General features: G+C 34.9%; 1 protein-coding gene across 1 annotated transcript in view; it reads right to left on the bottom strand.

Moving 5' to 3' along the window:
• The window catches only part of RAVER2 (ribonucleoprotein, PTB binding 2), a 70,414-nt gene that overhangs the window by 30,094 nt on the left and 26,196 nt on the right, over nucleotides 1-14,124 (bottom strand). Inside the window, exons 3-5 of the mRNA XM_090269565.1 lie at nucleotides 6,976-7,445; nucleotides 4,109-4,300; nucleotides 1,535-1,661 (exon numbers count right to left, since the gene is read on the bottom strand). Of these exons, the coding sequence (XP_090125691.1) occupies nucleotides 1,535-1,661; nucleotides 4,109-4,300; nucleotides 6,976-7,445 (789 nt within the window). The remainder of the gene's footprint in view (nucleotides 1-1,534; nucleotides 1,662-4,108; nucleotides 4,301-6,975; nucleotides 7,446-14,124) is intronic.

The following is a 14,124-nucleotide window of genomic DNA, read 5'->3' as shown; positions in this document are numbered from 1 at the left end:
GGCTGCCTTGGGAAATAATGAGCTTCTTAGGCTTCAATTAGCCAAGCCATAACAAGGATATCTCTCCAGCATTAAAACTGTAGAAGAGATAGCTGATGGCATAATAGACTGAGCCAGAGAAACCTCTAATGCTGCTTCTTACACACAAATAATTGATGAGAATATGAAGTACTTAACATGAATATTGTTGTAGAATGAAGAATTAGCTGGTTCTTGTGCCTGGTTCCTGGAAGGAAAACTCTAAATCTTTGGATTTCCCCAGTGGCAAGAGTATCTTTGTTATGCTAATGAGGTGACTCCAGGTGGGCTCCTAAATAACCTCAGAGTGGGGGCTGGTCACAGCAGAAAGACCAACCATGTGATTACAGGCTTTAAGCCAGGAGAGATCACCCAGGCCTCCTGACCTCCGGAGACAGGCTGAGGACTGGTGACTGAGTTCAATAATATGGCCAAATATCATGCCTACAAAATAAAACCCCAGTAAATCTCTGGACGTCGAATTTAGTTCAGTAGAGATCCCTGTGCTGGAAGGGTAATGTGTCCCGATTCCATAAGAGCTGTGGTCAAGACTCTCCCAGCCCCAGCCCTAGGTGTCTCTTCATGTGGCAGTTCCTGAGTTGTACCTTTATAATAAAGGTAATCGTGAATACAGTGCTCTCCTAAGATCTGTGAGTTCTTCTAGCAATTTATTAAACCTGAGGGGATCATAGGGACCCCCAAATTTATAGCCAGTTTGTCATGTGGTTGGCCTGGGGACCCCTAAATTTGTGGCTGGTGTGTGAAGTAGGGGTAGATATGTTGGGGACTAAGCCCTTAACTTACAGGGTGTCGGCTAACTCTGGGTAGTTAGTGCTAGAAATGAACTGCAGTCCACTAGTTGGTGTTAGACCAGTTTGGGTTGAAACTGAATAAACATACTTTAAATATTTTTACTCTAAAACTTAGTGCGGAATATAGGAATTCATTTCCTCAAAACGCTAAAGTAGTTGTTCATTTCAGAAAGTAAGCTCTTACTAGAGAAAGAATACTAAATAGGTAGATATTTAAGGTATACCATAATGATTTCAGATTTCCATAATGCTCAGAAAATGTTTTTTGTCATTTTCTACAAAATGAAACAATTTTACAAAAAATATAAGAGCAATAAGGAAACAGAGCTCCAGCACTTTTCAATAAAGTAATTCTGCTAAAAATACTACATAAAAGAGTGTCATATCCTTTGTTATGATAGTTCTTAACAATGTACTGTGTTCATTACTATCTGGTCTATAAATTCATGTTAACTGGGAGCTAAACTGAAGTTTAATATTTAACATTTGTTAATGGTAAAAAAAAAAAATTAGGAACACATAAGCAGACTGTATCCACCAAGAAAAGCCAACACATATTATCAATTCAGATCATTAATTTAAATTCCTTGAAAAGTTCTAGAAAATTAATATTTTTGGACTAATTTAAATGTTTTTTCCATGTAAAACAGCACAGTTAACTTCATGCCAACACTCTATATTTAATCAGTGCACATGGTGCTTACCTGGTTTAACAGCTCGCCCGCAGAGTTGGGGCTGTAGAAGAACTTGTAACATGGCAGGGTTGTTCAGACTCTTCATAATTTGTGCAGGATTTGGCTCTGGAAGTAAGCCCTTTTGATTACTGTGCATCTTCAACAAATATAGAAATAGGAAACATTAGTACAAGAAGTCCATAAAGTGAAATTTTAAAGGCTTTCTTCCAGAAATTCTCATTCATCTGATAAGATCTATTTTATGATAAACACAATTTGCTTAGTATTATATTGTATATTTATTGTATGTTATTTGACCACAGTTCCTAATTATGTTGAGATATTCTACTATACAGCATATACTAAAATCCTCACATAATGTCCCAGTTAAACTGGCTTGAGGAAGACTAGCAATTTCAGTAAGATAAATCTCTTCGTACAAGTGGAAAGATGCCAAAGAGATCTGAAATTTATTAACAGGAAGATAACTTGCTGGCACATTATGAATACTTTGATACCACAGAGAGCCTTACTATAATGTTGATTTAAAGTGTAATAATGTGGGTTGCCTTGCATATCAAAATTTTCTTATAACAAAGGTCTTTATTTCATTACTTAACCCTCTGATATGAAAAAATAAAAAGATGGACTGGCCTTACATATGTTATTGGGTAGCTGCCTAAAAATATGAAATTGTTCTAGGTTTTAAAAGCCAGCCTGATAGATGAGGATATTAGTACCAGGTTATAAAAGGAAAACTCGAAACTGCTAGCCATGAAAAAAAAGGGAGAACTGGCAATGACCTCTGGAATCCCCCTACAAACCCTTAAAAAGACAGAATTTTTATTGGTAACATGAAGCAACAACAAGTAGTTACAAAGAATAACCAATTAGAAATACTGGGTATTAAAAAAATTAACGGAGAAAAAAATATCAGGTCTCCCTGACTAAATACTTGGCATTATTCTAAGCATTTTACATGGATTATATAACTCAAAAGAACTCTACAGGGCTGGCAATACAAACCCCATTATATAGATGAGGAAAGGAAAGAAACTCAAAGCATTCTTCTTAACCGCTATCCTGTGCTGTAATAAACAAGTTAATAAGTTAAAAAAAAAATACATAAAACTGAAAAACAAAATAGGGATCTGAAAGATGGGTTCAAAGAAAGCTCCCAGAGGACATCAGCAAAGCAGGTAAGACAAACCATGGAAATGGAAAACGCAAACCAAATAGGAGAAAAAAACAAGGCCATGAAGAGGGCAGAGGTGCTAACCAATATAAAATAGACATTCCTAAAGGAGAAACCAAAAAAGGAAACCCTTGAAGATATAATAGCTGAGAATTTTCCATCATTAAAAAACAAACAGTAAAGACCACAGAATAAAAGGGTTTCTAGTGTTTCAAATATGAGGTATAAGGAGAAAACATAGTCAGACTTTTCTGCATGAAATTTAAGAACAAAGTAAAATAAAAAATGCTAAAAGGCTCCAGTGACAAAGAACATTATCTCCAAAGGAGCAAGAAGCAGATTTTTTAAAAGTATATTTTATTGGTTATGTTGTTACAGTAGTCCCAACTTTTTTCCCTTTGCTCCCCTCTGCCCAGTACCCCCCTTCCCTCCAGCAATCCCACCTGCCTTAGTTCGTGTCCATGGGTCATGCGTATAAGTTCTTTGGCTTCACTCTTTCCTATATTATTCTTAACTTCCCCTGATTTAGCATCAACCCCCATTCCACTATACATCCCTTTACACACTCAAGTCTCCCTAGACCACTTACCTCTCTTCAAGCAGGCAAATTCAACTCATACTACTGCTTGACAGGTTTTGTTCCACCTAGAATTTAACCACTCTCTCCCCCTCCTTAGAGTTGCCAGATTTAGCAAGTAAAAATAGAGGATGCCCAGTGAAATCTGGGTTCCAGATAAGCAATGAACAACTTTTTAATATAAGTACATCTCAGGCAAAAGCTGTATTTACCTGGCAATCCTACCCTCCCTCCCTGTCGACGCAATTCAAATTCATATTTTAATGTCCCACTCAAATATTACCTTCGTCATGAAGTCTTCCCTGATCCCTTCAGAAGTGTATTCCCTCCTTCCTTCGATTAACAATTATTTACTATGCTAAGTGCTAAGAGTAAAACCTGTGAAGAAGGAAGAGTCTATCTGCATGGAGCTGACAGAGTGGATAAGTAGAGAGAGGAATAAGGAGAGAGTTACAACAGAGAAGTAGCTGCAGTGTGCCATGTGAGCAAAAACGAAGCACACACCTTCACTACTTATGCTATGGATACTTGTGAACACTTTGAAAAAAGAGGCACATTACACTCCAAATTTAGAGCAGAACAGGAACTCAAATATTTGTTGAATGAATGAAATTCCTTCAAAAAATTTTCTAAGATGAATACACTTGAGAAACACAATTTCTTCTTTGTAATGACTCTTGAGTTGACAGAGATGCCATTTATCGATTTTTTAAAAAGAAGATTGTGTTTATGTAGTGGAAAGATAATGAAGGTCCAATCAATGATAATTAAGTTGGATAGATTAAGAAAGTATCAGAATTTTTTATATGCTAATAAAGAACAACAAACTTACCACACGTTGAGCTGCTATCAATGCCGCTAATGTACTTCGCCCTGGTGCTCCCGGGGCGCAGAAGGAAACTTGGACTCTGTTCCCCTTGATGGTCATACCATCAGCGGCTTGCTGAACCTCCTCCGCGTGCTCGGCAGTGTTATACTCAACCACTGCAAAGCCGCCCACGTAACTTCCTTCATCCTGTGCAAGCTGATGTCATACATTTTATTAAAAGGGCATTCTGTTATTGAGTTAGAAATAGTTATTTACAGTGTATAATTTTCAAGAACAAAGGTATCACAGGATGACACTGGTAAAATAACATGTTCTTTCTAAAAGTATTTACTAGTTGTGTAGATGCAATCCTTTCTAAAATACAGGATGATAAACAAGATCCTGTCATTTCTTTTGAATTCTTTCATTTTCTAATTTATTTTAAAAGTCAAAGCCCAAATGATATTTTCTATATATTAAATATATATATAACTGATAATTTATAGGACAATACGAGGACACAGTAATGAAAACTTTCTTTTAAATAAGTTCACCAGATACATGAACAATGAAACATACTGAAACAATTATCTGACCACATATCAATGTAAAATAAAATTTGTATTATCAAGAGAAGAAAGGTAGGAGGAACCATATTCAACTTTTATTTAAATATTTTAGGCAGATATCAGAAATATGGTCAAGTATACCAGAGAAAACCTTATTTGGAAAAACTATGCCCCAGTTTTATTAAAATATCATATGCAACATACAATCTTTATTTCTGAATGTGCCTTAAATAAACTCCTAAAGTGTAGAACTCAATTTATTTCTAGTCACCCACCTGTAAGAGTGTAAAAGAAGATACTAAAGTCCTGGATCTGTAAAGACTGGTACAAAGAGCAAAAATAAGAGCAAAATAAGACACTAAAAAGTTTCTAAGTTTTGAATTTGTCTGAATTAATTTAAATACATTCATACTAGCAAGTGATAAATTAGATAAAATTCACCTCGGTACGTCTTTGATAAGACACATGAACAACACTTCTATTTGGATTTGGCACCTTATAAGTTAATTATTACAATTAAATAATTTCTAGTTTCTTTTCTCTTATTTTTGAAGTTTAACTTCTACTCTCTTGTATAGTAGACTCAATTTTGATTTTTCTTTCATATTCTTCCTTCCTTTTAAAACTGTCCTCATGTCTTTTTCTCCATAAAACTTCTTTCCAATCACACAGAAGAAAAGGAAAATATCTACCTCTTCCAAATGTTTCTCCTACAACCCCATTTCTTTATAATCCAAACCAGATCTTAAAATTAGATTTATAAAAGTCATTAGTCTCTTTGGTCTCTTGTGATTACAAGGTAAGAGACTGTGTCTTCAATATAGTCTGTGTCAACCTACCAAGCAAAAGAGGCTGAATTTAACAGATCCATTGATAAAGGCATCATAAAGTTGTTTTCATTAATCTTACAAAAACTTTTAAAATATTTTTGATTATTTCTGGTTCATTATGATAACCTTCATGCTTATATAACTGATAATACTATTTTAAGTCTTTCAGAGACAAAAAAAAACAACTAAATCCATAGCATAGTTAGTTCTACAGAGAAATATTCCAATTCAACATGACAGCCATTCAACTATATAAATGGTCTCACTGGTGATCTAGTTAATTTTCCATTATTTTGAAGTATTTTAACAAAAGCTAAATGATTATGTACAAATATTGTAACAAACATTCTTCTACAAGATGACACCCTTCAACTCTGGGATTCAGAATTCAAATAAAATTTGTGATAAATGGTTTTTTCTCCTCTCATTTGTTTCAAAGGCCTTAACTTAAGCTACAAAGAATTATGTATGGCCACAGAATATTACTAAACAATTTTTCATATCAAGGATAGCAAAATGATAAGACAACCAACTTTTAAAACTGGTCAGAGATTTGACAAAAAATTTGTCACAAAATTTTGCAAAGCTCTTGGGTGGTTTCTTAGATGTTTATTATATAGTGATTGGAGGGGTGGAAATTTAAGAAAAGTAAGATGGTAGCATTAATCATAAATATGTGTATATACATGTATGTGTATGTATGTATTCATATACAATTATATATCTGACTCCAAACTTCCTACTGTAATTGAAGAGACTCAGCAAATGTATGATTAAAGAAAAAGGGAAGGACGGGGGAGTTAAGAAAAGAAGGGAAGAGAGAAATTCATCAGTTGATATCTTACATCTGTAAGCAAAACAGTTATATATAGTATGCACTCTTGTCTAGTTAGTCGAATATAGTTAATTTTACTATGATAAGGAGCTTGAAAATTTTTACCAGTGCTGTCAGTTTTCAGGATCTTTTCTAAATGTCTCACTTACCATGACCCCATTAAGACAAAATTATATGTTCTCTTTAAAACCCATTATATTTTTCTATCTTCCATTATATCACTTTTCATATAGGATTTATAGTTATTAGATTACTTGTCAGTCTCTTCTACACAACTGTAAGGTATTGAGAGAGTATCTTTCTATTATCTATATTTATGACATTTAGCAATATAGCGTCTGGCCTAGAGAAGGTGATAAATAACATTTGGATGGACGAACAGGTCAATGGATGGATAATGTAATGAATGGATGAAATGAAGTGAATAAGTGACAGATTTGCTTAGACATACTTAACTATATAACAGTATAGTTTGACCCTTCAACAAAGGGAACTGATTTAAACTTTCATGACATTAAAGTCTTCATTATAGACTAAAGTAGAATTAGATTATCCATTGTAATATTCACATAGGTATAAAAATTTGTGACTGCATGTAGAATAAATATATATGCAGATATTTAAAAATATTTCTAACGATATCTTAAGAATACATACCTGACAAAACACAGGTTTATGGGTACTGGAAAATACTTGCAACAGCTCCTCAGAATCCCTGTAGTCAGTAGGGAGTTTATCTACACAAAGGCACTTAGAATGAATGAGCTCTGCAGTCAATAGATTAACATCCATCCATTGTGCAAAGAGAGCTGATGCTCCCAATTGTTTGCCCAATAGCTCCAATCTAGCCTTTGCAGCAAAGTCCTTTTTCATGTATTCTACAAATCCATAGCCTTTGGAATGGCCAGTGACTTCGCTGTAGACCAGAAAACATCTCTCAATATTTCCATAAGCACGAACAAGTTCTTCAAATTCTTCTAATGTAAAAGAAGTGGGCAAGTTAGTAATACACAGCAAAGCATCCGTTGGCTGGAGTTGGACTGTTAAGTCTTTTCCTCGAAAAGAATATTGATGAAAAATCTGAATTGCATTCTGGGCTTGTTCCCCGTTCAATAAGGTAACAAAAGCTGGAAGATAAAATACAGAGTTTTCTAAGCTTGTGTTTTCAAACTTTCTTGACTATGACTCACAGTAAAAAATACATTTTGTCTGTGACTCAGTACACACATACATATATGTCTCTCAAACAAAAGTATGAGGAAGTAATACTCCTACCACATGCAAAGCACTCAGGTATTTTCTATTCAGTTTCATTGCATTTTTTAATGCTAACATTCTCACTAAACTAATATCATGACCCGTAACTCAAATTTAACATTAGAAATTATATTAGGAGTTCCAATGCAAGATACTACAATATTCTGTTTTTCTAAAAAAATTTTTATAGGCCCTGGCCAGATAGCTCAGTTGTTTAGCACGTCAACCCCATAGGCCAAGGTTGCAGGTTCTATCTCCAGTCAGGGCACGTACAAGAAGCAACTGATGAATGCATAAATAAATAAGTGGAACAATAAACTGATGTTTTGTTTTAGCTCTTTATTTCTCTCTCTCTACCTCTTTCTCTCTCTCTCCCTCCCTTCCATTCTCTAAATATATCGAAATAATTTTTTTAAAGATGGATTTTAAAAAATTATAATCTTTTCAAACTACATGCAGATTCCCCCCAACCCCAGCAAATTGTGATGCAAAATTTTATGAAGCCTTAAAACCCTTCTTTCTTTTCATAGAGTTCTACAAGACCCTATTAGATAACAAGGACCTAAAAGGTATAGCAAAAAAGGCACCAAAATGTCCAGAGGAAGCCAGTTCTTTCTCCAAGTCATGTATGTTTCCTTAAAATTAGATTAATTAGAATGAAACAACACACACACAATCTGGTATACTTTTGGGGTTTTGTTTTGTTTTAATCCTTACCTTATGATATATTTATTGTTTTTAGTGAGAGAGAAACAGCGATTGGTTGCCTCTCCTACATGCTCTGACCAGGGATCGAACCTACAACCAACTGAACCACCAAACCAGAGAGCAATTTGGTATACTTTTTGGATGAACAATGTGGTATGAAAAGATTACAACATTATGATACTGGACAGGTAGCTTAACTTTGAATCTTTATAAAAGAAACAAAAAATCTGTCCTGTCTACCTAATGAAGTTGTTCCAGCATCAAGCGACAAATACATGTGACAATTTGTAAAATCAAAAACATGATGCAAATATAGGTTCTAAATCTATGAACTAATACACACATCAGTACCTGATCAAATTAAAATATAGCAATATTAAATTATTTATCTGTTATAATAAATTAAAACAAGGAAAATAGAGATTTCAAGCAATATTGTAAAAAATGAAAGAATGACAAAGGTTAAAGCCCTGGTTAAAATAAACAACACAAGGCAATCCTCAAATTACAAATAAATTGCTGCCTCAAAAGTTCCTCCCTCTTCCTCTTCTCTCCCTATTTGGAACAGACAGTGGAGTTGCTCCATATGAGCATTTAACTCACCCAGATTCAATTATAACAACATTGCAAATATGCACACAGCAAGAGAGAAAGAAGGAATTTAAATAGCATAGGCAATCCTGCCAGTCACTCCAACTGCTATTCCCTCCAGTGGCTATGGGGCCCATGTCTCTCAGAGTGTGAGCATCTCACAACATTGAATGTGAAGTTAACATTTAGAGAAACACCTTTCTCATTGCACATTGTCCCCACAGACGAGGAAACTACTGCCAAAGGAATAAGCTAGCTTTTCCAACACGAGGAAAACATGGATTTGCTGCACTTTTTGAGGGAATATCTCTTGGTTTCCAACATCTGTTTTTTTAAAGACTTCAGTTATTTTTACGTCTTTCTTTCTTATGCTGACATAAAACACCTTTAACCTCTATTTTCAAAAACAAGCAAACAAACCAACAATTTATAAATACTGGTTCTACTTTCTGTCAGCCCATAAACTTATCAGTTCACATCTGATTTGAATTCTTAGGGCATTCAAAACGTAACCATTCCCTTCCTCAACTTTCTTAATATGCTCCTTTCTGATTCTCCTCACACCTCTCTTTCCCCCATTTCCTTTTTTAGATCTTTCTCCTCCAATCACACCTATGAAGTGGTGATCCTTGGGGTGCCTTTCCGCAGTCACACACAGTAACACCGGGGCTGTATCCAGCATCCCTGAGCCACTGAGTGTCTCTCCTCTCTCTTTCTACACCTTCTTCGCCTGCACACTCATGTCCATTCCCATTTATTCAGTTCTATGTGCCGCATACCATGTCAGGCACTGTCAATGAGTTGTTGAACAAAACACACAGGATCCCTTTCAATAGAGCTCACAATCCAATAGAGTATGGTAGACATTAGACAAAGAGATACAAATACAGTGCTATCAAAGGAGAAATATGAGGGGCTTATAAAAGCCATTAAAGAGAGCAAAATGACCAAGCCTGGGGCTCATAAAAGGCTTCCTGTACCTTGCTAACTCCCAAGTCTATGTTTCTAATCCTCAGTTCCATATATATCCACATACAGATTACATATATATCCACGTGACAAAACAAAACTCATGATCTTTATCCTATCTCTGCCCCGCCCCGAATAGTTCAATATTGAACATCGTTCCTCATTCCCTGTTTTAACTGGTAGCACCACATTCAGAAGTCAGAAACCTGCGAGTTACCGTAAACCATATATTCCTCACCTCCCATATAAAAATAATCCTCAAATTCTACCCTTCAAAGAGGTCTTAAATCCACCCCCTTTTTCTTCATGTATTTTTCACAATGACAATAAAATGATCTCTCAAAACCAGAAGTTTACTTGTGTCTGTTTACTGCCAAAAATGCAATGGTTTGGTATTACCAACAAAGCCAAGTGTCAGCTCAGTTATCATGCCCCGCAAGGTCCTTTATGCTCTGCCTCCAGACTCATTAACTGCCATACTTTGCCCTTCCCAACACAGTTCTTGATTCTCCAAAAACATTGTAGTTCCCTAGATATCAACTTGTTTCAGGCATCTCTACATCCATTACACATCTAATCCCCCCGCCTACAAGATCTCTCCCCAAGTCTTCAGCCACCCAAAACTTTTCAGCAGACATTCAAATCCAGCCCAAGGATTACTGAATAAATGAAGGTATACATACTTATATTAATAAACTTAAAAACTGACAACCTCTTATTTTCCTTCCATTAGATATCTGCATTTGCTCAACCCAGGTAAGATATTTTATGGTAGAATTTAGATAAAATAATGAAGCATATTTTAAAATTCAGTAAGTATGGAAAGGAGCTCACTGATTCTCTCCTATAGCTTCTTCCATTTCTTTCCCAAGGCCACAGATTCTCTAAAAAAAAGTCAAAAAAATTTTTCACATTGACTCTTATGGAAATAGCAGGTGTCACTACAGAAAAAAGGGTAAGGGATTTGGAAATTAATTCTATTTCTACTTTCCTATTGAAATTTAACATTCCACAATTGGTCCCGATCCTTTCACAAGTCATAATTTTATTTATCCTTGTACCATTGCTTACTCTACTAGTTAATTTATTATTGAGACATTTCATGGCAAGCAGGCAAAAACTTATTTCCCTAATGTATCCTGTTTTAATACAATTACTTCCTCTAACCTACTACATACAGTAAGGTTATAGTTTGTAACTGTAACCAGGTCTTTTAATCTATCTATTAATTATCTGGTTCTTGAAGCAGCACCATAGCTACTGAAATCCAAGGCAACATTACTTAATTATTGAGTCTCTTTGTTGTACTCTTTTAGTGGGTGATGATGTCATCTTTAACTTATCACAGTCTACCATCAAGTGGTATTGACCACTTCATGTAGAGTCTAAGCACTTTACAACAGTATACTCCCATTTACCCCCTCCCAGCCTTTGTATTATTGTTCCCATACATTTGATTTCTACAGGTGTTATAAGACAGTATTATTTTCACTTTAAATAGTTAATTATCTTCTGAAGAAATGTAAATATTAAGAAAATAGTCTTTACCCACATAATAACCATATATGGTAGTCTTCAGATTTTGGTATAGATCCAGATTTCCATCTAGTACCATTTTCTTTCAGCTTAAAAGACTTCTTTAAACATTTTTTGTAATGCAGGTCAGATGGTAAAAAATTCTTTCAACTTTTATATGGCTGAAAAACCATCTTCACTTAACTCTTGTTCTTCAAGATATATTTGGTAGGTAAATAATTCAGTTAAAAAAATGATTTTTCCCTATGGTCTTTTCACTTGCATTATTTCCAAGAAATTCGTAGTCATCTTTATCTTTGTCTCACCCCCCCCTTCTTTTTATAGCTGCTTTTAAGATTTCCTCTTTATAACTAATTGTAAGCTATTTGATTACAATGTGCCTTGTCGTATTCTTTTTGCTTTTGTGCTTGGTGTTGGTTAAGCTTTACAGATCTCTAGGTTAAGAGTTTTCATGTTATTTGGAATTTTTTTTAGCCATTAATTAATTTTTTTTCGGCAGTACCCCGACCCTCTTTCAGAGACTATAATTACTCTAATAGTAGGACTCTTGAAGTTGTCCAATAGCTTGCTCTTATTCTGTTCATGTTTTATAGTCTCTCTCTCTTTCTGTTTCATTTTAGATAGTTTTTATGCCTATGTTTTACATTCAGTAATTCTTCTTCAATGCCTACTCTGCTGTTAATGCCATCTACTGTATTTTTTTAATCTCAGACATTACAATTTTCATCTCTAGAAATCTGACTTGGTATTTTTCAATTATCTTCCACATTGCCATTTAATATGTTCAAACTTTACTATAATCTTTTGTACAGATGGAACATTGTTATAAAAACTTTTTTAATGTCCATTTTCATTAATTCTGCAGTTTTGATTGATTATTCTTCTCCTTATTATGGGTTGTAGCTTGCTGCTTCTTTGTCATGTCTGGTAATTTTGTATTTGATGCCAGACACTATAAATGTTAAGTCACTGGGTGTTGATGTTTCTGTATTTATAAAAATATTCTTAAGTTTTGTTCTAGGATGTGGTTAAGTTACTAGAAAACAGCCTGATCCTTTCTGGTCTCACTTTTAAATTTTGTTAGGTAAGACGAGAATTAATTTTCTTGACTCCTGAGTCAAGACCCTTCTGAATATTCCTCCTAATGTACCATGAATTATGAGGTTTATCACCCTAGCTGATGGGAAAAGCACTATTCTTTGCCCTGTATGAGCCCTGAAGACTGTTACCTCTAAACCCTTTGTCAATCTTTAGTAACACTGAAATTGTACATGACCTGGCTGGTGTGGCTCAGTGGATTGAGCGCTAGCCTGCAAATCAAAGGTTGACTGGTTCGATTCCCAGTCAGGTCACATGCCTGGGTTGTGGGCCAGGTCCCCAGTTGGGGGTGCACAAGAGGCAACTACACATTGATGCTTCTCTCTCTCTCTCCCCTTCTCCTTCCCTCTCTCTAAAAATAAATAAATAAAATCTTAAAAGAAAAAAAAAAAAGAAGGAAATTGTACATAACATATGACCCAGTAATTTACTTGTGGAGAAACAGTTGCAATGTTTGTAAAAAGACAAACAGAAGCATATTCCTTGCAGCATTGTTTGAAATACTGAAAAGGTTAAAGCTTCCTAAATGCCTACCAGTAATGAATAGATTTATCAATGGTGATAAATTGACAGGACAGAATAATATGCAGTAGTTTAAATCAGTGAACTAGAGTTATATGTATCAACACAAAAAGATCTGAAAGTAAGGTTGAGATAAAATAAAGTTACTACATGAAACATACAGAATAGCATTTATGTAAAGTTTTAAACACACTGAGAACAACACTGTTAGTATAATAAAACTACAGGTACTAGTCAAGCTAGTCTGATGACAAACAGTCCCACAATCTCAAAGGCTTAACAAAACAAAGGGTTTTGTTGTAGTTGTTCATGGCATGTATCTCATGCTGAAAGGAAAAAAGGAAGGACGAGGCTTTTCTCGTCAGCCACTCTGGAACCGGAGCTGAAAGAGGTGCTGCCATCTCCCTCTATGACTTTAGCAGCGAGAAGGGGCCGCAGTGAATCACACGCTGACTCTCAAATCTCCCACCTAAAAGATACATGTCATTTCCATTCGCACTTCGTTCATCAAAAACCAAATCACATGTCCACTCCTAACTTCACAGACAGACAGAGAAGAACTGTCTTACCTCATGCCCAGAAGAAACAGTACAAGAATCTGTGAATAGCTCTAATGACAGCCACAACATAATGGCAAAGCACAGAAAGTATGTACCAGGTAAGGGGGGAGAGAAGGGATGGAATCAGAGACAGGTAGGAACCGTGTTTCATCTTTATCTGTTACATTCTTTTTTCTAACTTTTTAAAGTTAGAAAAAAATAAATGCAGAATTTCTAACCATACTACCAGAGACTTTTATTCAATAGATCTACATTAGGGCTTTAGCATATAATGTATATATATTTTTTAAAGACAAAATTTTTTTAAACATTAAAAAATATATTTTTACAAAACATCTGCTAATTTGGGAATTGATATATACATAGTGTTTATATCATCCTCCACATTTTTCCTTACTTTTTATCACCTCAAAAAATGTTTTTTGACATTTACATATCATATGTAATGAAGGAACTAATCTAGTTTAGTCTTCTAATATCACAAATATAAAACTAAATACCCAGAAAAATTAAGCAATTTTCCCAACTGGCTTAGCTAAGGTCAAATCATACAGTTTATTCACCA

This window comes from Furipterus horrens, unplaced genomic scaffold (assembly GCF_987537825.1).
Source record: "Furipterus horrens unplaced genomic scaffold, mFurHor1.1.pri manual_scaffold_3, whole genome shotgun sequence".
Taxonomy (NCBI): Eukaryota; Metazoa; Chordata; class Mammalia; order Chiroptera; family Furipteridae; genus Furipterus; species Furipterus horrens.
The sequence above is the reverse complement of the archived record's forward strand: the minus strand, read 5'-3'. Positions and strand labels throughout refer to the sequence as shown.